This window comes from Parus major, chromosome 20 (assembly GCF_001522545.3).
Source record: "Parus major isolate Abel chromosome 20, Parus_major1.1, whole genome shotgun sequence".
NCBI lineage: Eukaryota > Metazoa > Chordata > Aves > Passeriformes > Paridae > Parus > Parus major.
This window is the reverse complement of record NC_031788.1, coordinates 2,250,574-2,273,439: the sequence shown is the minus strand read 5'-3', so window position 1 is coordinate 2,273,439 and position 22,866 is coordinate 2,250,574. Positions and strand designations below refer to the sequence as shown.

Below are 22,866 nucleotides of genomic sequence, written 5' to 3'. Positions count from 1 at the left end.
TTGGTGCCTGTCCCCCCAGNTTTTTTTTTTTATTTTATTCTTTTTCCTCTGTCTAAAGAGAGTGGGGAGGTTGCAGGAGAAGGTGGTGGGAACCTCTCCTCCCTTGGGCTGTTGAGTGCAGTGTTTATTCCTGCTTTCAGATGAGTTCTCAGGGAGGGCCAGGCCCTTGGGGTGGGAGAAGAGACCATTTGCAAGTGGCATCTTCCAGCAGAATTCCCAAGTGTGACACATTCCTGTCACTTCCTCCTTTGTTCCAGCCCCAGCAGCTGAGTTGTATCTTTTTTGAAGCAGGCTCTTGAGTGAGGAAGCAGGGAATGGATGGAGGCTGTGCCTGATCAGCAGCAAGGGTTCATTCTTGGAAACACGCAGGGAAGGACTTGGGATGTTCCAGCTCCTCAGGGAACAATTTCTCTGTGGCTGGCTTGGTTTCCTCACACAGAAAACAGCCCTTTTAAAAGGTTGTATTTCTATTGAGTTTTTCCTTTGGGAGCCCTGGGACTTTCCCCTTAACACAGAGGAAAGGATGGTTTAAAATGAGCAGCTCTCGAGCCAAGGGGGCTCTGGGGAGACGCTGCTGAGGGATGGGGAAGTTCAGCATTTTGGGAAAAAAAAAAAAAAAGAAAAATATTCCATGCCTTTCCTGGCTGGAATTACTGCAAGGAGAGCAGCTCTTTTTGCTTTGCCACTCCAGAGTGAGCACATGCCATCCCTGTCCTTCCAGGGCATTGCCAGGCTGTCACCTCCTCTGTCAGCTCTCCCCGATGTCCCCAGCCTGACACCTCGGTGTGGCTGGGACTGCCCGAGCTCCCTGCCATGCCCTGCCACCCCTGGCTGGATTTATCAGCAAATAGCTCACTTTTCCAGCCACAGCTCAAAAAACAGCTCATTTTGCACTAAAATCAGAACAGTGTCCTGACATTTCTGTGTTTGCTGCCTGCCCTGTCCTGCATCACCCCGTCCTGTGTGTGTGAGCACAGCCCAGACTCTCAGTTCCACATCAGGGCTGCAAAATACAGATTTCATGGATTAAATAATGGTTTGGGAGGGCCCCTCTGTGATCCTGGGCTGCTCTGCTCACCCCAGCCCAGCTGGGCTGCGTGGGGACGTGAAGAAAAGGTCCAGAACAAAGAGGGTGGGAAGGAAGGGAAGGAACAAGCAGAGCATGAGGAGTGCAGAGAGCAGAGGCTGAGCACGAGGCAGCCCAGCCCTCCTCAGCAGCTGGATACTGAGCTTTTCTAAACTGCTCATTAATTTTTCACATCACTCTTCAGAGACTCTATTATTGGAGCTGGACTTTCAGCCTGCTGTGTGACAAATCCCTCTCCTGAATTCTTCTGGGAAGGGAGTGAAGAGATCCATCTCTACCCAGGTCTAAGTACACCATATTTCAGAATCTGCTGGAAGTCTCTCCAGTTCTCCTCCTTTTGCTCTCAGGAATGCACAGGGTGGGATTGTTGGAGTGTCTGTGCAGGGCCAGGGCTTGGACTGGATTGTTTTTGTTCCTTCCAGCTCAGGGCATTCCATGATTCTTGATTCCTGAAACAGAGATCTGCTTTGTAAAGCAATTTATGTTCCCAATTTGGCTTGACTGGATCCACACCTTGATGATGTTCCCTGGATGTCACTCACATTTTTCAGACACGTTCTCTTCCCATTACAAGGAATCTGTAGGATTTATGAGGAGCTGGAGTGTGTGGTTTGTTCCATCTCTTCTTAGACTCTCAAACCAGCAGAAAACCTATCACGTTTCTTCTGCTTTTCTTCCATATCAACAGTACTTTAAGAAAGAACATCAAGTGGAAATTAAAGAAATTTAGTTATAAAACTCATAGGGAAGCACCAACAGGAAAGATCAAAAAAGCAGAGAACAAAGAAGGCAGAAATAAAATAGTCTGACAAACATTAGAATCGATATTAAAAGGGGAGAGAAGAAGTACAAAAGGCTCAAAAAAGCCCCACAGAAACTGTGTAAAAAAGCAATGCCTGGCTTTAGAAATGAGAAATGCAAGGAATGTAACAAATGATTTCAGATCTGATCCTATCAGAGAGAAATCTGATTTAAAAAAAAAAAGCAGCAGCTATAGAGACAGTTTGATAAAAGGCTGTACAATAAAAGATTTGAAAATTGCATCTTCCGACTACTTTAGAGAATGGCAAAAGAAAGGGATACATATTAAAATACACTAATGCTGCAACATCGAATACAAAATGTTCTGTTAGTGGGAAAAAAAGGTGTTTTGACAAGTGTAGAGATTTACCAGCAATCACAGTGACCCCATCAGAAAAAAGAAAAAGGCACTGAAAGAATAATTTTTAAATAGCTCCAGCAACTGACTGGGAAGAGCATGGAAGCAAACAGCTCACAATTATTTCTGTGGCTGGAAAAAGATCAAACCTTATTTCAGGGCTATTTTTATGGGAGGCAAAGTAGGGCAGCCCTATCCCACTGCTCGGGATAAAAACGCAAACAAAGGCTCCTTGAGAGCACACTGGGATAAAACCCCAGCAGCTCGTGGGCTGTGAGCCCCAGCTCCCTGGAACACGGGGATTTCTGGAAAAGTCTGCAGTCCCAGTGATCCCAGTGAACAGGGAGAGGAGCTCCAGGCCATGGCTCACCACTGCCAGGAGCTCTGAGCCTCCAGGGCCTCAGAAAGATTTACAGAAATGCAGGTTCTCCTCCCAGAGCATCCTGCCACAAAGCCAGGGCAGCACCAGCTTGGAAATGGGGCTGCTGGAAAATCCCCCTTTGGAGCTGAAGGCATCACTCTAAAGTCAGCTCTAACATCTGTGACTTCTGCCCTCAAAAATCCAAACCACTGAAAAAAAGGCAATGAAAAAGCTGCTGGGAAATGGGGAAGCAATATGTGAGTGTTACAGGCAAGTCACCTCTGATTGCAGCGGGGTTATCCCATAATATTCCCACATTTATAAGTTATCTCTGCTGGCTGCCATCGTGTAGCCATGTAAGATTGGATGTTTATTTGCAGAACCAAGCATTAAAGCTGTTTTAGCCCTCAGGCTGCCAGGTCTGAAATTCAAATGCAGAATAGCTGAGCTGGTGCACAGGCTGCTGCTTCCATCCCCACCACATTCCCAAAAACTTCCTGGGATCCAGCAAGAAACACCTGGCACTGGAGTTCCAGCCAAGGGCACAGGGAATGGCTGTGACCCATCCTGACCCTGCTGGCATTAAATTTCAAATTGAACCATGGGGAAATGAATCTCCCAGCTGCACTTCAGCGGTGGCAGCACATCCCGAGGTTCTGTGGGCATCCCGAGCCTCGGGGTTTGGGTTGGGAGCTGGAATTCCACTGGAAACCTTCATTGGGATCCACACAATCCGTGACTCCCATCCCTGGTCTCTCCCTGCCAAGGGGCATGGCACAGATTGTCCCCTGTGGAATGTTGTTTCCAGGGCTCTACATTTCATCCTCATCCTCCCATGAAAGCCTCAAGCTGTGGGGAAAAGAGGTTTCCCTTTGGGATCAGCCAGAGGTACAATTCACACAATAATGGTCAGGAGATTGTCAAAAAATCAAGACAATAAACAGGAGGATTCAAAACACCCAAAGGCCCCAACCATTCTTATCCATCTCCTGCAGTTCCTGGGAGTCTCTTCTGCCTGGAAGAATTATCCCACACTCTCCATGGCCTGTGAGCCATGGCAGTGACCAGGGATGAAGGGAACAGGGATTTTATGGGGGTTTAGCACAATTTAGCAAGAGAAGACCCCAACCCAAAGCAGTTGCAAACACCATGGGTGGGAGGTGAAGATCATCACACCTGAGTTACCCACTCACCTCTGGGGCAAAGCCCAGGAGTTCAGGGACAGCTTTTACAATTAAAAATGTAAATATCCACACACACAAAAAAACCTTCAGTTAATAATGTGCTTTCTGAGCTTTTCCCCCTCATTTGAGTTATATTTTTTGTTTTGTAGATGATGAGCTGAGGCTGCTGTTCTGCCCAGAGAGAGGTTCCTTGAGTGGGATCTTCTCCCTGGTGGTGCCAGGCACTCCAGAAATCTTGGTGGGAAATGAGGGGTCATGCAGGACTGGAATAAATTTCTCAGAACTCTATCATGATGTCAGCTAAAAAGGAAAAATTGTAATTTCTGTGGGTAAATGATACTCAGCTGGATCAATTGTTATTTCACATTGCAGAGTAACTGTCTCCTTTGGTGCTTAAATTGCGCTTTCTGCATCCATTACTAAATTTCAACCAGATCTTAGCACAAAAAAGGTTTCAAAGGTAATTAAATTCTTACAAAATGTTTAAAAATAGGCAGCTGGCTAAGAGACAGGCAGGGGAAGCATCCTAAGTGCTGGAGACATCACTGTGTGAGCTGGGAGTGCAGCAGCCACTGAGGATTGGGTGGGGAATGTCCAAATCCCAGGGGAAGCTCAGCCAGGAGCTGGAATCAGTTGTGAGATTAAAGCTGCTGCAGGTCCCCAGCGTGGGGACAGCGTGGGGACACAAAGACTGAGATCCTCCTCAAGTGCTCCACAGCCTCTGCAGCATCAGGCCTTGATGCCAGAGAACTTCTGGCCTTACCCCACCTTCTGCAAGAGCCTGGAGAGGTTTTTGCTGCTGTTGAGAACAGGAGTTGGTGCATGCAGTCACCACAGGAAGGGTGGTCTGGCAGTGCATGTTATTTATTCATGGTCTGGAGCTGCCCTGGGCCCTGGAGAGACACCATCCTCTGCTCTTTTCAATGCATCTCATTTTATTTGTGTTTGTAAACAATTCTTTTCTGGCCCCTTTCCCCCATAACTCCCAGTGAAAATTCAACAGGGAGTCTCAAAAAACTGGAAATGCACGTTTCCCAGAAATACAAATTTTTAGTGATTGTTTCTGGGTATTTAAAATAACTGTGGCCTGGGTTGTAATTATTCAGCATTTCCCCATCCCTGCAAGTGTCCAAGGCCAGTTTGGACCAGGGTTGGAGAACCCTGGGATAGTGGAAGGTGCTCTTTTAGGGAAGCTGGAATAAGATGAGCTTTAAGGTTTCCTTCCAGCCCAAACCATTCATAGATTTTATGATTCAAGGGAGGTGTGAAATGAATTTCCTACTTCCCCTGTACAATATTCCATCTTTAAATGCAAGAGGTAAAGCACAAAGGCTTTGCTCATGTCCTTCGTGCCCTGCCTCATCCCTGCTGTCCCTGGGGATGTCACTGGCAGGAAAGATTTTCCTGGTGGGCTGATGCTGCCCCTCAGGTGGGGCTGTGTCCACAAGGACAATCCCTGGAGCACTGGGGGATTTGCAGGGAGCTTCAAGGTCCCCACAGCTCCCTGGTCAAAGCTCCTCAGCCTTTGCTAATACAGCAAAAAAATGGCCCCAGTGTCCTTCCTAGTTTTATTTTCTTTCCCAGCCAAGCTGTGCCTGCTCCTTGGATTTGGATTCCTTCAGCTGCACAGAAGGGCACGTGATTTATTGAAATTGGAAAGCTTGCAGACAAAAAAAGGCTGTGAAATTATTTTGTATCTGACACAATCATTAGCGGTATTATTTCTTTTGGAGCTGGGAAGGACACTTATAAAACATCTAACAAGCTGCTAAGGAGATTGCCTAAAGCAGTGATTTTCAAAATGTGCTGCTGGAGCCCATTCTTTGTGCTCTGCACATATATCAAGCTCCAGTTTCTTTTTATGGAAAGGACTTCGAATAATATTTCTGAGGGCTGTTTATGACAGTTTCTGGTCACCCTCTTCAAATATATGCCACCTGCTGATGGCATGATATGGAGATGTCTGAAAGAGGCCAGGGCACTCTAAGCAAGTGTGTTGTGGGGCAGAGGGGCACCCAGAGCTCCTCTTCTGCTTTGTGACTCCCTCTGTGCACGTGGACCATGCCAATCCTCCAATTCCAATACTGAGCCCAGTATCATTCTCTAAGGATGCTCTTGGAGGGGTGTGGATGGTCTCCTCTGGGTCTCCACTTTGCCTGCTGCAGCCAGAACTTGTCCAGCAGTCCAGCCTGCTTGGATAGCTTGGTCCAGCCGACTGCTCTGGATACAGGGGGTGCTGGTGGAAGGCACCTTCTGGGGGGACAGGCACCAATTTCATCATAAAATCATCACAGAATGGGTTGGAAGGACCTTAAAACCCATCCAGTGCCACCCCTGCCATGGCAGGGACACCTTCCACCATCCCAGGCTGCTCCAAGCCCCTCCAGCCTGGCCTTGGACACTTCCAGGGATCCAGGGACAGCCACAGCTGCTCTGGGCACCCTGTGCCAGGGCCTGCCCACCCTCACAGGGAACAATTCCTTCCCAATACCCAATCCAAACCACCTCCCTTTCAGTTTGAAGCTGTTGCCCCTTGTCCTGTCACTCCAGGCCCTTGTCAATAGTTTCTCTCCATCTTTCTTGTTGACTCCTTCAGGCACAGCAAGGCTGTGATTAGATCACCCCAGAGCTTTCTCTTTTCCAGGCTGAACAACCCCAACTCCCTCAGTCTTTCCTCACAGCAGAGCTGCTCCATCCCTCTGATCACCTCAGTGCCCGTCTGGGGCCACTCCAGAAGGTTCCATTCCCTTGCTGGATGTGTTTCCTATCAGGAGGAGGAGCAGGATGGGCTGGGGAGCAGAGCCCAGCCTGACCCCTGGCAGCTCTGCTCTCACCTGGACTGGTGATGCACGAGAATTCTGTCATGTCAGAGACTGGCTGTGCCTCCTCCTCCTGGAGGGGAGCAAATCCAAGGATTTGGCCAGATCTGCTCTGGGAAACTCTTATTTCCCTGCCTGAGGGGCTGTGACTCGAGCAGGATGTGGTGAGTGTGGAGTTTACTAGCAGTAACCCCAGCTCTCCCCTGGCACTCTGCATCAGCTGATCCCAAATCCTGTTGTGGAAAAAGGTCACAATCGTGGACACCACTTTAAAGCTGAGACACAAACCCCAGCAGCCTCAGACAAAGTCACCCACAGGCAGCTGGCAGGGCTGCAGACTCAGTCCCACAGTCCTGAAGCCCAGCCCAGTGCTCCAGCCCTCCCATTCCCATCACCAGCACTGGGATGGACACTTCAGTTGCTGTCAGCTGGCTGAGGGTGGATGGAAGGAGCTGTTGTCATGGATACAGCATCCACAGGCTGTGCCCACAGGAGCTCCCGAGCTGCCATCAGCACAGGAAGGGTGGTTAATTCCCAGCCTGGCACCTCTGGACCCACCGAGCTGCTGCTCACCAACCTCTCCAGCACCAACAGCTGCCAGGACCTGCTGGAGTCACCTCCATCCATCCTGGAATGCAAATTGCAGGATTTACACACAGCTGGTGCCCTTCCAGCACCACAGCACCTCTCATTCCCTGCCTTGGGGGTGTCTTTCCTCCAAAACAGGCGGAGAGACACCCCAGCCACACACACACACACAGGCATCCCCTGAGGAGGCTGTGGCTGCAGGAGAGAACCAACCTGTAACGCTGAGAACTCAGCTGAAATCGTCTGGATTATGGGGAAAAAGTGCAGCCAAAGCCTGTTTTGGCCTCTTCCCATTCTTTCATAGGGTCATGGAATATCCTCAGCTGGAAGGGACCCACAAGGATCATGGAGCTCAGGTCCTGCACAGACCCCCCAACAACCCCACCCTGAACATCCCTGAGAGCGTTGTCCAAACACTCCTGGAGCTCTGGCAGCCTCGGGGCCTGGCTTGTGCTGTGCTGATGAGCCAGAGGAAGCTCATCCTCTGGAATATGGTAGCTCCCATTTCAGCAGGTTGAAAATCCAATTTCCCATGTAAACATCCTCAGAAGATGGAATCAGGATCATGGGATCATGGAATTATTAAGGCTGGAAAAGGCACTTAAAGCATGAAGCCCAGCCATTCCCCCAGCTCTGTCACCAAACCATGTCCCCAGGCCCCACACCCACAGGTTTTTTGTGCATTTCCAGGGATGATGATGCCACCAGTTCCCTGGGCAGCTCTTCTAATGCCTGACCACCCTTTGGGTGAGGAATTTTTTCCCAATATCCACCCTAAACCCCTCCTGGTGAAATTGCTGCAGGCAGAGGGGACTGCCTGGACATCTCAGGCCACCTTTTTGTCCCTGGATGAGGTGACAACCACTATGAGCTTGCTCATGCAAAGCCTTCCAGGAGCAGTGAGCCTGAGCTGTGGGAGATCTGTGCAGGGGGGTGACACCTTGCAGGGTTGCTGCTGTCACACCTAAAGCAGAAAGATGAACCTGGAGGCAAAGCACAACCACTGCTCCCCCCTCCAGGGCTGGTGGATCCTCCTCCAGGACCTCAGCACTGCTCCAGGGCTGCTCTGGAGGACAGGACGTGCTTGCAGGGGTTTTCTCCTCTCTTGTAGCACAGACCCCAGGGAACACACAGAAACATTTCACTGATCACTCTCCTGGCCTCTGCCATGGGGATAGTGAGCTCTGATAGCAGAAAGTGTATCAGAACCCCCAGATTTCCTGGGTCAGCCTCCAGCAGCTCCATGGCCATTAAAACAGGTTTCTTTGGCAGCCCCACGATCAGACAGGCTCAGCACATAGAAAATTGCTTAGGACTGTGATCTTTGTGCAGCCAGGCCATTCCAAAGTGGTTTTTTCCCTTTTTCTAACAGTGAGTTTACCATTAGATGTGCCTGAGAAAGCACAGATAATGCCATATATTTAGTGTAGAAATTATGGTCTTTGGTACTGTCTGCCATCAGAAAACCCATTTTAATAAACAAATAAAAAAACTCAATTATTTGCACTGTTCAGAATCCAGGGAGATTCAGAATCTAAAAGGAGAGCTGTAGACAACAGGTCAGAGAGCCCTGAACACGCTTGGCAAAGGATTGTGGCACCTCAGACAAACTTAGGAATTAAGTTGCCCTTAAATAACCCAAAATCTTACTGCTCATCCCTAATCCAGGAGCATAATTAATCATTAAATATCATTTATGCAGGAATAGGAAACTGCTTTCACACATTCCCATAGTCACTGCTGATGAAGTGAAGATCTCCTGGGTGCACCCAGGCAAGGTGTGCCAGCCTAACCCAGAGGAATTAACGAGATCCAGCAGGGCCCATTTCAGCCCCATTCCCCTCCAATTTCCCAGGACAGGGCTGGGCTCCTTCCTGCTGCTCCCCAGAGCTGTCAGTCCCTGAGGCTCCTGCCCTGCCCCATCCCAGCCACTATAAAAAGGCAGGAGGGGTTAATGGGGCATGGTGGGTGCCTGGTTCTTCCTTGCTGCTGGTCTGGTCACCTCCAACAGGTAAAAAAAGGTATTGTTCTGGAATATTCACGTGTTGGGGTGTTATAGCAGCCCCCTGAGCTCTGTTTTCTCACAGTTCTGCTGTTGTTGTTTCTTTTAATCAAGAATTTCTTACAGCCTTGGTAGGAAGGTGGTGCTTTTTCTGTGGCTACCTAAAAACTGAGGCTGGGCAAAATTAAGAGAGTGAAAAAGCAATTCTATATATTTAAGGGCATCCAGGTGTATTTCTGGCAGACAAAGCCCCCCAGGGGCTGCACCCAGAATGGACCAGGGGTCACAGGGGTTTCACACTTTTATAAGTTTGGTTCATTTGCACATTGGGGGTTAATATTCTAATTACAGCTTCAGGTAATGAAGTCATTTACCCCCGGTTTGCTGCCCCCCAACTCCCTTTTGTTTCCATCTCTGGGGGCCTGAGGCAGTGAGGTGTCTTTGATTGCCAGGCCTGGAGAGGAATTGTTGTGTCTGCCCAAAGTGGGAAAGCAGCAGCTCCCAGTGTGTGTGGAGTTTGGAGTTATACACTGAGAACTGCAGGGTTACAAATAGATGGAAAATATAACAGCTAAAATGGTAAGGAATCAGAGGAAGGAAGTACCCTGTGCCTCTCCTAAATATATTAATAATGTTTGGCCTCTAGGGTGAGGAAAGAACGTTCTCCTTGTTCCTTTGATTATCACAAACCACCTGGAACTTAAACTTGAAACCAGGTAGATTTGCAAGAGGCACAGAGCCCCTCCTGTGAGGCCATTTTGGGATTTCCCCTGAACAGGCAGTAAAGGAACTTCTCTCTTTTATGACTTCAGAGTGTCCCTTTGGAAAGGGAACTCTCCCTAAAGCCTTGGTGTTCTTTGTATTCCAGCTGCCATGGCCTCTGCTGTGCCCAACAAGGAGGAGGTGGCCCAGAGCTCCCCAGAGGAGGAGCAGGAGGTTGGTGCTCCCTGTGGGATGTGAGGAGGTGGTCCTGCTGTGGCTGAGGGGAGCTGAGCCCCCAAAAATGGGAGTTTCCTCTGCTCAGGCTGTGCCCTGCAGCTTCTGGGTGATAACCCAGATAAAGATGTGCACCTAAAGGCCCTGTAACCTCTTAGACTCAGCAAAATTCCCTGGTTCTTGGCTAGGAAAGTCTCTAACTCAAGACCCTGGCTCCTGGCAAGCAGTGATCCCAGGGAAAGGCTCCAATGTCTCAGCCTCCCTGAGACCTGCTGCTCTTGCTCTGCTCTGGGACCAGCAGCATCCTTGCAGGCAAGGGTGACGTCTGTCAGCTTAAAACCTGCTCAGTCCTGGCTGGTGGAGCTTTTCTTGTCATGTTGGCTTGTCAGAGAACCATTCCAGGTGAAGTGGAGATGGGTATGTGGCAGAAGGGCTGAGGTTGCCCCCAAACTTGGTTGCTGTTTGTGCTAGAGGAACATTTTCCTGGGGTGGACCATCATTAATGGCAAAGCTCCACAGCTCCTGTCACAGCTGAGTTATGGATTTAATTGTGTGAGCAAGGCAGGAGTTTCTCCCTGAGGTGGGCCAGGTGATTTGGTGACAATTCCTCCCAAACAGGGAGTTTCAGGGCAGAACTTCTCCACGTTTGGAGCTTCATGGCTGCACTTTCCTTTGCTCTTCCAGGCTGTGGTGGAGGAGGTGGCCAATCTGAGCCTGGTGGGCTCTGCCTGTGACGTGGTTTCTGCAGCTTATGCCTCCAGCAAGGAGAGCCACCCCTACGTGAGGTCTGTGTGTGATGCTGCAGAGAAGGGAGTGCAGAGCGTGAGCGAGGCCGCGGCCACCTGTGTGCAGCCAGTGCTGGCCACCCTGGAGCCCCACGGTAAATCCCTGGGGAAGGCCATGGGAGGGACTCTCCGGCTCCTTCCACACCTGGGAGGAGTCCTGGGGTGAGGAAATGCACCTTTCCATTGCCACACTGAAAGGACAACTGCTGAAGCTACAGCTGGGCCCCAATCCCAGCAGTGAGATGGAGAGTCAGGCATTGACTGTGATGCTGGCTTTCCTAAAACTGATTTTTGGGAGGTAGAACTTCAGGTGAAATTGCAGAAAACCACATTTTGACATGTTTTTGGTTCTCTCTTCAGTTGCTGCAGTGAGTGAGTATGCTTCCAAGGGTTTGGATAAACTGGGGGAGAAGCTGCCACTCCTTCAAAAGCCAGTGGAACAGGTAAGAATTAAAGGCTGTGCTGTCCCTGGCAGGCAGAGGGGCCTGGCTCTTGAGGGATTTCTCAGCTAGGGAGTGATGTGAGCTCCTAACAGAGTAAACAACTGACTCTGTTTGTCCTCTTGGTGCAGTTCAGAATCTCAGCACCCACTCCAATATCTGCCATTCCTCCTGTTCCCCAGATCCTCTCTGGCACAAAGGAGCTGGTGTCACCCCGAGTGGCTGAGGTGAAGGAGGCTGTGAGCAGCAGAGTGCTGCAGGCCCTGGATGGCAGCAGGGAGGCTCTGCAGAGCAGTGAGGGGGCTGCAGGACCCGCTGTGACCAGCGCTGCTGGGCTGGTTCTGGAGCCTGGAGCGGGTGTGTGTGGAGCAGGGGCTGTGCTGGGGACAGCACAAGGTGACTCCCTCCCTATTGGAAATGAGGAGCTAGGTAAGGAACAGGGGATGTGCCTGTGGCAGTGGGAACTATTGGGGATGGTCAGCCCCATTCATCACCCTGCTACTCTGGAGTGGGCCTAATGGGGAGAAGAGAATCCCAGAATGGTTTGTGGTGGAAGACAACACAAACTTAAAGCTCATTTTGGGCTTTCCACCATGGGCAGGGGTGCCTTCCACCATCCCAGGCTGCTCCAAGCCCTGTCCAGCCTGGCCTTGGGCACTGTCAGGGATGCAGGGGCAGCCCCAGCTGCTCTGGGCACCTGTGCCAGGGCCTCACTGGGGGGACCTGGCTGCCATTCTGGGATCTCCTGGGCCTGTTGCTGTGCCATCTGTGCCTCAGGCCCTGTCTGTGTCCCCAGCCCAGCTGGCAGTGTGTGAGGAGGGCACAGAGGCGCTGTCCCTGGAGCAGCAGCGGGAGCAGAGGAGGTACTTTGTGCGCCTGGGCTCTCTCTCGGAGGAACTTCGCCTCTTTGCCCACCTGCACGCCACAGCCAGGATCCAGCAGGTCTGGCAGGGCATGCAGGGGGCCCTGGCACAGCTCCACTGCATCCTCGAGCTGGTAGGTAGAGCCCAGCCCCTGGAAGGACGGGACCAAAGCCCTGGTCTTGTCTCAGCTTCATTGCTGTGCTGAGGAGCTTTGTGGTTCCCCAGCTGATCTGTCTGTCCTGGCACTCTGATCTTCCCCTGCCACAGATTGAGGCGTTTAAGCAAGGATTTAATCAAAAGCTTCAGGAGGGACAGGAGAAACTACACCAGATGTGGCTGGAGTGGAGTAGGAAGTATCTCAAAGAGAGTGGAGATGAAAGCTCTGCAGAGCCAGAGGTACCTTCCTGGGGAGGGAGGTAAAGGGCTCTGGGCATCCCCTGCATTTTAACTTTTAAATAACTCATTCCTGATCGTGTCCTTCCTGTCTCCTCCCAGGAGCTGGAGAGTCTGACCCTGCTGATGGCACGCAGGGTCACACAGCAGCTGCACCTCACCTGCTGTGGGGTGGTGGCAGCCGTGCAGGGCCTTCCCTGCAGCCTGCAGGACAAGCTGAAACGGGCTCCTGGTGCCACCAAGGAGCTGCATGCTGCCTTCTCACTGGCAAACTCCTTCCAGGATTTGTCCAGCGGTGTCTTGAGCCAGAGCCAGAGGGAGCTGGCTGTGATCCAGGAGTACATGGAGGAGCTGCTGCAGTACCTGAAGAACAACACTCCTCTGTCCTGGCTGGTTGGACCCTTCTCCCCCAGAGAGGAGGAGGAGGATCAATCCTCCCAGGAGGAAGAGGCAGCAGGAGCTGGGCATCTGGAAACCTCCAGCACCCCCATGTGAAGGATAAAACAATATTTGCTGTTGGCATTAAAACCTCAGAAAGAGTAAAGAATTGTCATCCTGAAAGCTGCTTGTACTGAGTCATAACTGCTTAAAATAAAACTGCTGCATACAAAAACCCTGTCTCTGGTCTCTCTTGGACAAAGCCTGGGAGCAGTGGGTGTGAACTGTGCTCTTCCCACCTCTTCCTTGATGGAATTGCACTGTGGGCTCAGGGATGCAGGAACAGCAGCCAGTGGTACAGGAAGGATCACAGCTGTGAGCCCTGCTGATGTCCTGGGAAGTCTTAATTCCTTAATGAGGTAACTGTGTGCCCTGCTGGCACTGCCCTGTTCTTGGGGGAGCTGTCAGAGCCCTGGCATCCCTTGGCACTGCTCCTCCAAGGCCAAATTCTCCTCCTGTGTTTATCTGCTGCTGCCTGGAGTGGGTTTGTTTGGTGGGATGGAAGGTGTGGGAGCAGCTGCCCAGGGAGGAGGCACCGGGCTCTGGGTGAAATCCTTGCTGCCCTCTCCCCTCCAGGGTTTCTGGGGAGTTCAGAGCTCTTCCAGCTCCCTTTGGAAGAGGCTGGGGAGCCCAGTGCCTTCAGCCTGGCCAGGCAATGCTGTGGGTTGGGCTGATGGAGCAGGTGCCTGTGGGACTTTGAGAAGAAAAGCTCTGCTCCTGGCTCTTCATCCTTCTGTCTTCAAGACCAAAAGTGGAATCTGCTCTCACGTGAGTACTGCTTTTTTCCAAAATTATTTTTTTTATTTAAAGGTTTTTTTTTTAATAAAAGTGAGGTTTTTTATTTAAAAGTGTTTTTTTTTTATTTAAAGATAACTAAATTTGTTTCATGGCAGGGGTCAGAAAGAGGGACTGGGTGGGGATGTTTTTGTGGATGATGACTGCAGGCTTGAAGAACTGGAACTTCCTCTCCTCTCACATCAAAGTGTCCCCTTTTCCAGCAGCACTCCTCATCCTCCAGCCCTGTGTGTAAAGGCTTTGTGCTGAGGCAGCAGTGTGTGGGTTTGGGCAGCAATTACTCCTTCATCCCTCCTGGAGGGGAGGTTTGGATCCAGATTCCCTGAGCTCAGCATGTACCAAACAAGGGTCTTCTCTTGTAGCAACCAGTTTGTGTTGAAGGCAAAATCATCAGGCAGTTTAATTTGCCAGGCCAAGGTGTTGCTGAGATGTGAGAGAGAAATTGCAGAGGGCATCCCTGTGTGCTCTCAGCTGCAGGGGGAATTCTCCCTGGAAAAAAGCTCAGCAGTTCTGCCTCCTGTAACTCCTGCTGAACCTGGGGAGTGGGAATTGGGGATATTGCAGCCAGTCCTGCTGCTTGGTGGGAATAAACTGTGTGTTGTCTTCTTGATAGCAAAGTTGTGTCTTACCTCTAGGAATGCTTGAAATGTAAACTTGCCTGATTATAAAAGTGATTTTTAAAGGAATAGCTGGGAGTTCCTGCACTTGGTATTGATTTGTCAGTGCAGCACATCTGAGCTATGCTAACATAGTGCTTAGCCCAGCAAATCCTGCTGCTCTGCCCATGGATCAGTGGGATGTGCTCTTGCATGGTCATTAAATCCCTTTACAGAGACTATTCCTGGCTGCCTGTGCCCACAGCTCCTGGGATGCTCTGGGAACTCCAGTCCTGTGTCTGGCCAGAATCTCCCTGTGCTGGAGGGATGAACAGCCCAGGAAAGCTAAAAAAAGCCTCAAAAAGGCCACAGAGACTGTAGTAGAAGAGCCACCACAGGCTGAAATGACCTTCCTGTGGCAGCTCCTAAAGCTCTGCTTGAAAAGAGGAGGCTCCTCAAGCAGAGTTTGAGGAGTGGAAGCCTCTCCCTCTTTCACTCTTTAACATCCCAAGATTCAGGGAGCCATGGAAACTTCTTACACCAAGCTAGAAGGGAAAAGTCTGAGCAGCTGCACATGGGAATAGTTTTTTATTTGAGCTGCTCTCATCCATGCTGCAGAACCAGCAGGGGATAGAGGTGGGGAGAAGCTGGGAATGATGAATGGACTGGCTTCCTGCAGTGTTTAGGGCTGCAGCTCCTCTGAGCTCTGGGAAAGTATCCAGGTTGTTCTTCATTGTCTCCAAGCTTGTCTGATTATCCATGCTTGTTTTGAGTAGTTTTGGATAGAAATGAGAAATGTGTTGGTAATGTGACAACCCTAAGCAAACACCTTGGCAGGGAAGATGTGCCTTGAGGCATCTCCTCTGGCTCTCAGCAGCCCTGGGGAGTGATGCAGGGCTCCTTAATTCTGGTCATTATTGCCCTGGTGCTTGTCTCACCCTTTCCTGCTGCTGCTGTGCCCCTGTGCCAGCTCCCCTCTGGGCTGATTTCAACTTTAAATGCACTCACAGGGGGCACTTCCTTCTTGTTCTACTCTTGGTGGATGCCACCACATCCCTCTGCCGGTTTTCTTAACACTTGAGTGATTTCACTCTCACATCCACGTCCTGCTGCTGTTCTCCTCCCAGCCCTGCCCCAGTGCCTGACCTGTGGGTCAGGGTCTGAGTGTGCTGCTGCTGCCTCCAGGGCATGGCTCCAGCAGGCTGACACTCTTATCAGTGAAATTAGGAGGCATTAACCAAGCTGTGTCCGTGTTTTCCTGCCTGGCAGAGGGAAGGGCTTAAGGAGAGTTTCCCAAGAAGCTTTATTAAGGCAGTAGGTTGGGAAAGTGAAGCTCTCAGCAAGTGCTGGAAGGCAAAAGCTCTGTAGTTGCTTGCAAGGGGCTTAATTTCCCCTTCTCCCTTTCATGTTTCCTGTCACTCTTGGATATTGTCATCCCTTCTCCAGAGCTGTGTTATTGCTTGCTGTAAAATACACCGAGTATATAAAAGGTTTGAGGCCTCCCTGAAGGGCTGCTCGGGGAGCTGAGTGAGGCCCTGCACAGCCAGGAACTGTCTGGCTCCAACTTCTGTGTCACCTTCAGTTCTTGGGACTGGGAAAATTCAAGATGTTCAGAGCTCACAGGAATTCATTTGGAATGGGATGGGTTGAAGTGGCTGTGGCTGGTCAGTGTGGGAGCAAAATCAGATTGTGGTGGCTGATGTGGGCAGGCAGGAGCTGTGTTCTGCTGCTTTGCACTTGGTTCTGTGCTTTCCTTGTGTCCCCTCTCCTACTGCACCTTCCCTTACATTAGAGCAAGCCAAGTGTTCCAGCTGGAATAAATGGAATTGATTGGTGCTAATTAAATTGTGACTGTTATTAAAGTTATTATTAGAAGCAACCAAAAGAATCAGTGTTACAAGGCAGATGCACCCCTTTACAGATGTTACATGTTAAAATTGAAGTACAGGATGTAGTTTGGAAGATAAGTGATGTCCTAAGATGAAAACAGCCTTGAGATGGACAAAATTGGAACAACTTTAAGCATAGGGCCCAAAAATTATTAAATGTAAGATTAATTAATAGATTTACATAACACAACACTTAGTACACATGTGCAAACCTGTAAGGCTATCCAGAGGACAATGAGGAAGAGGAGAAGCCTTTGCCAAAAGATCACCAAAAGAAAACTTCCTAACAACAAGTGAGGCGTGTGCCATGAAGAAAAGTGATGCAAAGTCAGAAAAATCAGAAATAGGAGGAAACTTATAGGAAACATTAATGAATATGGATAAATACACAATATACAAGTTTAGCTTGAAGTGTTTTGTTTCATATGTGAGGTGGGGTGAGAAGCCCTCCCCATACCCCAGTCGGTTTTGCTTATGCTTTAATCACACTTAATTACTGGTAAATTATATCTATAAATTGTAGTTTTTATTAAATTGTATTCTTTTACTAAATTGTATTCTTTTATACCAAGTCACTATTCAGTTCACTAAATTTTATTCATTTATAACTAAACTGCTGTTAACTCAAAGGACCTAGTTGTCAAAATTCTAATTTCATTTTTAACACAGGGCAGGGGAGGGAGGCCTGGAGGGATTTCCCTGCTCTCTGTGCCAGCCTGCAGTGGCCAGGTGAGATCAGTGTGGGTTTGGGAGCCCCAGAGGACACAGGTCCTTGCAGTGCCATCACTTTGGGTGCCCTGCTCTCCCTATTGAAGCATTCCAATACTTTTCCAGCCAGAATCTTTGCTGCTGGCAGCATTCAGCTCTTGCCCCATTCAGGTTCTTGTGGCAGGTCCTGGCAGGACTTTGGGCTGGACTTGGAGCATTTCTTTGCTTTCTATCCCTCTGTGCCCTGTGGGGGGTCAATAAATCCACTTCAGACTGCTTTACAAACCGAGTGTCAGCTTGTGACAGCTCAAAACGATCTTTGCAGGGCTTGTTCCAGCCCCTGATGCCTCCAGCACTGACAGGCTGCTGCCCTGATCAATGCTGGGCTGCTCTTTGCTGCAGAAACAGGGCCCAGCTCCTCCTGGGGGATACACAGCACAGCCAGGGAGTCACTGCCCTGCTGTGCTGCCTCTGGAGCTGCCCCTGTGGGAAGGAAAATCCATTTGCAGGAGCAGTTCAGCTGCTGGACTTCCTCTGATTCCTGTGTTTGTTCAGATCCAGCAGTGGCATTGGAGGGGAGGTGGTCCAGAGGGTGACTGGATGCTGACAGGGCTGGAGTTTGTGCCATTCCCTGTATGGATTTCACTTTTAATTCATGTTTTTGCTCCATAGTGACAGGAGCAGATTCCTGCCTGGCTCCCCCCAGGAGCCCTGGGAGGCAGGGTGGCATGGGGGCTGTTAAAGGGAATTATCTGGGAAAGAAAAAGCAGGGAAGGAGTTTGGGACTAAGGCTGGGGTGAGGTGGAGTGGGAAAAGGAGACCTGGAGGAGGAGACAGCTGGGGAGCAGGTGAGGGGCTGGAGGGAAAACCAGTGGAAAATCCTCCAAGATGGATTGGGAATAAAGGTGAGAATTCGCTGAATCTGGAGGAGGAGGAGTGAACTGAGTGATGGGAGCAGGGAATTCTGGACTGGGATGGGGCTCACCTGGAGCAGGGTGCAGAGAACTGGAGAGCAGGAGAGGAAACAGATGGAAGTGATCTGGAAATTCCTTTTTTTCAGTTATTTTAAGGGCACTGAGTGTGTCTCTTATCAAGTTGATTCACTGGGTGTCTCAGTGCAAGGCAAAACACCATCTCTGCCCCTTGGCCAGGGAATGTTGGAGAAACATTGATTCCCCTGCAAGAGGAACCCCAAAGTATTTACACTGCATGGACCATCCTGCAGGGCACTGTCCTCACACACCTTGGCTCTGCAGGATGTTTCTGTGAGGAAACACATCCTGAGCTCTCCCAGCTGAGGAAATACCAACTCCAGTGGCCTTTTTCCCAGCAGAGAAATCCAACATTTTGGGTTTGTGCCTGCTGTCCTCCCTAAAACCCTGCTCTGCCTCGAGCTGGCTGGTTTTGGAGGAACACCTGGCTGGCAGATGCAGGCACCTCTCACCTGGGGAACCCTGGGCTGCCTCCCCTCCCTGCTCCATCTCTCCCGTGGGATGGTGACTGCAGCTGGGAGCTGAAGGTCACTTGAAATGCCATCTTCATTTAGCTGCCTCTATGGGGTAATTACAGCTGGAAATGTAAGGTTTGCTAAACAAATTACAACCCAAATGCAGTGTTTACCTTGTGAGAGATGGATTGGGAACACCTGTGCTGGTTTGTGGAACAGAAAAAAGCAGTTTTAGGGGTTTGGAGTATTTTTGCTTGTGATGTCTCCTGTTGGCTGTGTCTTGTGTCCCCTCCCACTGGTCCCCAGCAGGTCAGGGTGTGACACTCAGTTCATGTGGTGTTGTGGCTGTTTTGGGGACCCTCATCCTCCTGGGGAGGCTGAACTGTGTCCCCAAGGAGGGCAGGTGAGCCCCAGGTGCAGAGAGCACGAAGGGTTTTGTGCTTCACTGATGGTTTGGGCACTGGAGAAGTGGCTAAAGCAGGGAAGGATCAGTCCTGCTGCACCCTGACAGGATAAGGACAATGGTTTTGAACTGACAGGGTGGAGATAAGGTGGGAAAAGGTGCAGGAATTGTTCCCTGGGAGGGTGGGGAGGCCCTGGGAATGGGGGTTCCAGGACTCCTGTAATTCATGGCCTGCCCCAGCACTGCAGGGAGGTGGAGGGGTTCAGCCTTTCCTGGGGTTATCCCTCCTCACTGAGCTTCATCTCTCAAAGCTCCTCTCCTTGGGAACCTTTACAGTGACCTCCATCCCTGGAAGTGTCCAAGGCCAGGCTGGATGGGGCCAGGAACAACCTGGGACACTGGAAGGGGGCATGAGCTGAGTTTTGAAATCCCTTCCCATCCAAACCATAGTTTCCATCCTCTTTCTCTGGAATTTGTGAGAAATTCAGCTGGAAGTGCAGCTCAGTGAGTCTTAACAGCAAAGCCCTGCTTCTCTTTGCTCCTTCTCCTTTGGCTGGAGACTGCTTTGCTTTGGGAAGTTGCTCTGTTGGAAGCAGGAAGGAAATTTTCAGGCTGTTCTCTGCTGAAGCAGATCAGAGGCTCCATTTCTAGTTTGGTACCCACAGCAGTGGGGCATCTGTGAGGGGGAAAAACTTCCAGGGGGGGCTCCAGGTCTGCCAGATCTTTCTGAAAGGAAGCACCGAGGAGTTCAGTCACTGATGAGCCCTCAGGCCTTGGCTCTGGTGAGGATGGTCAGAGCTTCTGCTTTTAATGAGGGGAGAGCTTGCAAAAGGTCAGCCTGCAGAATTTGTCATCTACATTCCCAAACTGGTGGGGCTGTAGGAGGCTTCAGCATTTTCTGGAGGTTACAGAAAACTTCAGTGGTTTGTGGACAAGTCCCAGCTCTGGATGAGGTTTGAGGTGAGGTCTTCAGGTGGTTGTGCTCTGTTGCTTTCAGCAGGAGAGGTGGAAGAAGTCCTGAAAGAATGAGATCTGTCCTAAAATATTGATGATAATAATAACAGAACCATAGAATTGCTAAGTTTGGAAAAGGCCTTTGAGACTGAGTCCAGCCATCAGCCACACTGACCACTAACCCACGTCCTCAAGTGCCACATGCACACGTTTTTGGAATGTTCCTGGGGACAGGGACTCCACTGCTTCCCTGCACAACCTCTTCCCATGCTCACAACCCTTTCAGTCAAGGCATTTTCCCCAGTTTCAATCTGAACCTCCCCTCCTGTAATTTTAGGCTGTCCATTCTTGTCCTGTCCCCTCTTCCCTGGGAGAAGAGCCTGTTCCCCCCCACCCTTGCACCCTCCTGCCAGGTAATAATAATATTTTCCTAAGTCAGCCTGCCCCTTAACACTTCCAAACATCCTTTCCTTAATTATTTTGAACCAAAGACAGTGATTTATTCTCTCTGTCTGGGCTGTAATTGTCACATTTCTATCCCAGCTTTCCATGGAGCTTTGTTTCCCTGTGGCAGAGGAGTGTGCCAGCCCCAGCTCTGCCTGGCACCGTGGGACAAATGGGTGAGCTGGGAGGGGGAGGCCTTCAGAAATGGGAAGGGATTTCTCAAATGGAGAAATCTCTGCCCTGAGTCCATTGGTCACTGTTTGGTTGTTTCCCCAACACCTCCCTGTGAGGTGATGCCTTGGGGGTGCTGGTTTGTGCTTGCAGGGCTGGCAGCAGAGGGAACTGGGCTCCTTGTTGGTCACAGCTGGAATTGGCACAGCCCCAGCACAGGAAAGAGCCCATGGAGCTGTGTTTGGCTCCACGTGTCCAGCTCTGCATTCCTCATCATCCTGGAAGTCACAGTAGGGTTGGAAAAGACCCTTCAAGACCATCAAGCCCAACCTTTGACCAAACCCCATCCTGCCTCCTACTCCAGATTGTGAAATCTGCTCTTTTTTTGTCTTTTTGAACCTTCCACGGATGGTGACTCCACCACTGTCCCAAGGAGCCATTTCCAAGGCTTTCAATGAAGAAATTTTCCCACATTTCCAACCTGAACCTCTCCTGGCACAACCCGAGGCTGTTCTGCCATGTCCTATTGCAGCTGCTTGGGTGGAGAGGGTGATCCCCACGGTGCCACAATCTCCTTTTCAGGCAGCATTGAGGTATTTTTCCCATTTCTGTCTCTTTTCCCAATTTTGAGGTCCTGAGCAATTTCTGAGGTCCCTTCTCCATTTCCATGACTTTGCTGAGCACCTTCACACCATCACTGTGCAGTGCCTGACTTACAGGGGCTGCTTCTCTGTTCTAAGGGGGAAGGAAATCATTCTCCCCCCATCCCTGATGTGAAGACAAAGGCTCAGTGATGCCCAGGAAGCTCCTGGGAAGGCTCTGGAGATGTGAGAGGGGCAGCAGCCCTGGGGCTCCAGCCTAACTTGGGGTTACACAGCTGTATCCAGATGTGCTGCTGCTCCTGGGGCTGCTGAGCAGCTTCTCTCCAGGAGCAGGGAAGACACCCTGGAGCTCAGTCAGGTGGTGGAAACTCCTGGGGAAGTGTGCCACAGACACCTCTCAAAGCTGGGAAGGGATTCCAAGAGGATTTTACAGCACTGGCACAATTTGTGAGCCCGTCCTTCCCAGCACACACAGCTCTTGTACCCTAAAGAGGTGCAGAGGAGCAGGGGCACTTTTGGGATAAATTGAGGATGTTTCTGCTTCCCCCCAGGTCCTTCTGGGGCCTTGGCAGCTCTTTCAGCCCTCCTGTAACTCAGGATGATTTGTGTGCTTCTGTGAGCTCATTTTAGTGTTTCTCTGAAAATTCACAGCACAGTAATTTGGTAAATAGAGAATTACCAGACCTGAAGCACTCTAGCCCTGGCCAGCTGTAATTTGCTCTGGGTAATCACTATTCTGCTGCTTCTCTCTGCTAGGTCTGAAAGTGCTGGGAATTTAGAGTAGGAATCAATTAAACAGCAAATAGGTTTCTTTGTCAAAATCAATTAAGTCCTCCTCCCAGCCAGTGCAATGGTCTCCCTGGAATTTCATATTCTGCTTGGCTGCTGTTTCCTCAGCAGCTTTTGCTGGATAATGTTGATGTTTTATAGCTTGATTTAAATCATATGGATCAATGCATATGCATCCCTTATTTGGATTTTTCAATTACAGCCGTATATTTAGCCTAAATGAATTATCTGGGTTGTAGCTGCAGCTACACAGAATTTTTCATAATGCCCAATTCAGTTTCTACTTTCTCTGCAAGCATAAATTATTTCTTTGGGGAGAAGGATCATTAGGGTTGTTTTGCCCTTCTTGATGGAGTCTGGGCCTTCCAAATGGGCCAGACCAGGAATTTTCAAACATCTCCAGGATCTCTGTGGATTCTACATCAGCTTTGTGTGGAGAAGCAAACACTTGGGAATTGTGGATTGTGCAGCTGTGTGGGTGAAAGTGATTTTTAAAGTCCCCTGTGGACTCCCTTGACCTGGCTCATGGTCCTCAACCCCCTGTCCCCTCCCCACAGCTCTTGGGTCACATCCTGAGATCCCTGACCTGCATCTGAGCTCTTCCTGTTCCTGCATCTGGGTTTGAAACCATCCTTTTCCCTGCCTGTGCCTCTGAGCAGCCCTGTCCATCTGCATCCCTAAACCACAAATGCCTTTGGGAATCTGGCCCTCAGCATGCCTGAGTTTCCATGGCCCTGCTGAGACACAGCTTGGGCTCCTAAATCTCCAAAGTGTCCTTGTTGTCCATGTTCTCCACCAGTAAATCATCCCCAGTCCCTGTCTGGGAGAATGGAAGAGCTCTGAGTTTTCAGCCATCTTTAAATCAGAAGATAAAAGTCAATTACAGATATATTAATGACATGGGGTTGTGTCAGGGGAGGATCAGGCTGGGCTGTGGGTACAGCCCCTCCAAGCACCCATTGCCTATTTCATTCTTAAAACCCAACAGTTCCTTCAGGCAGAGGTTGTGTTTA

The 22,866-nt window shown here is 50.1% G+C and overlaps 1 protein-coding gene and 1 long non-coding RNA gene across 5 annotated transcripts in view; both read left to right on the top strand.

Annotated features, from left to right (window-relative positions):
• Window positions 1-13,236, top strand: part of LOC107213168 (perilipin-3-like) — a 663,366-nt gene extending 650,130 nt beyond the window's left edge. For 2 of the 4 annotated variants that reach the window (XM_015647282.2, XM_015647284.2), the window contains 7 exons: window positions 10,069-10,136; window positions 10,821-11,016; window positions 11,282-11,364; window positions 11,544-11,790; window positions 12,158-12,357; window positions 12,492-12,620; window positions 12,720-13,236. In XM_015647282.2, coding sequence (XP_015502768.1) covers window positions 10,069-10,136; window positions 10,821-11,016; window positions 11,282-11,364; window positions 11,544-11,790; window positions 12,158-12,357; window positions 12,492-12,620; window positions 12,720-13,112 — 1,316 coding nt within the window. In that variant the 3' untranslated portion in view covers window positions 13,113-13,236. Of the gene's footprint in view, window positions 1-9,166; window positions 9,220-10,068; window positions 10,137-10,820; window positions 11,017-11,281; window positions 11,365-11,543; window positions 11,791-12,157; window positions 12,358-12,491; window positions 12,621-12,719 lie in introns of those variants that run through there. The other 2 variants (XM_033519099.1, XM_033519100.1) reach the window with 2 other exon arrangements.
• Window positions 13,237-13,595: 359 nt separating this feature from the next.
• Window positions 13,596-22,866, top strand: part of LOC107213059 — a 31,832-nt gene continuing 22,561 nt past the window's right edge. Inside the window, exon 1 of the long non-coding RNA XR_001524625.3 lies at window positions 13,596-13,823. This is a non-coding gene — a long non-coding RNA (uncharacterized LOC107213059). The remainder of the gene's footprint in view (window positions 13,824-22,866) is intronic.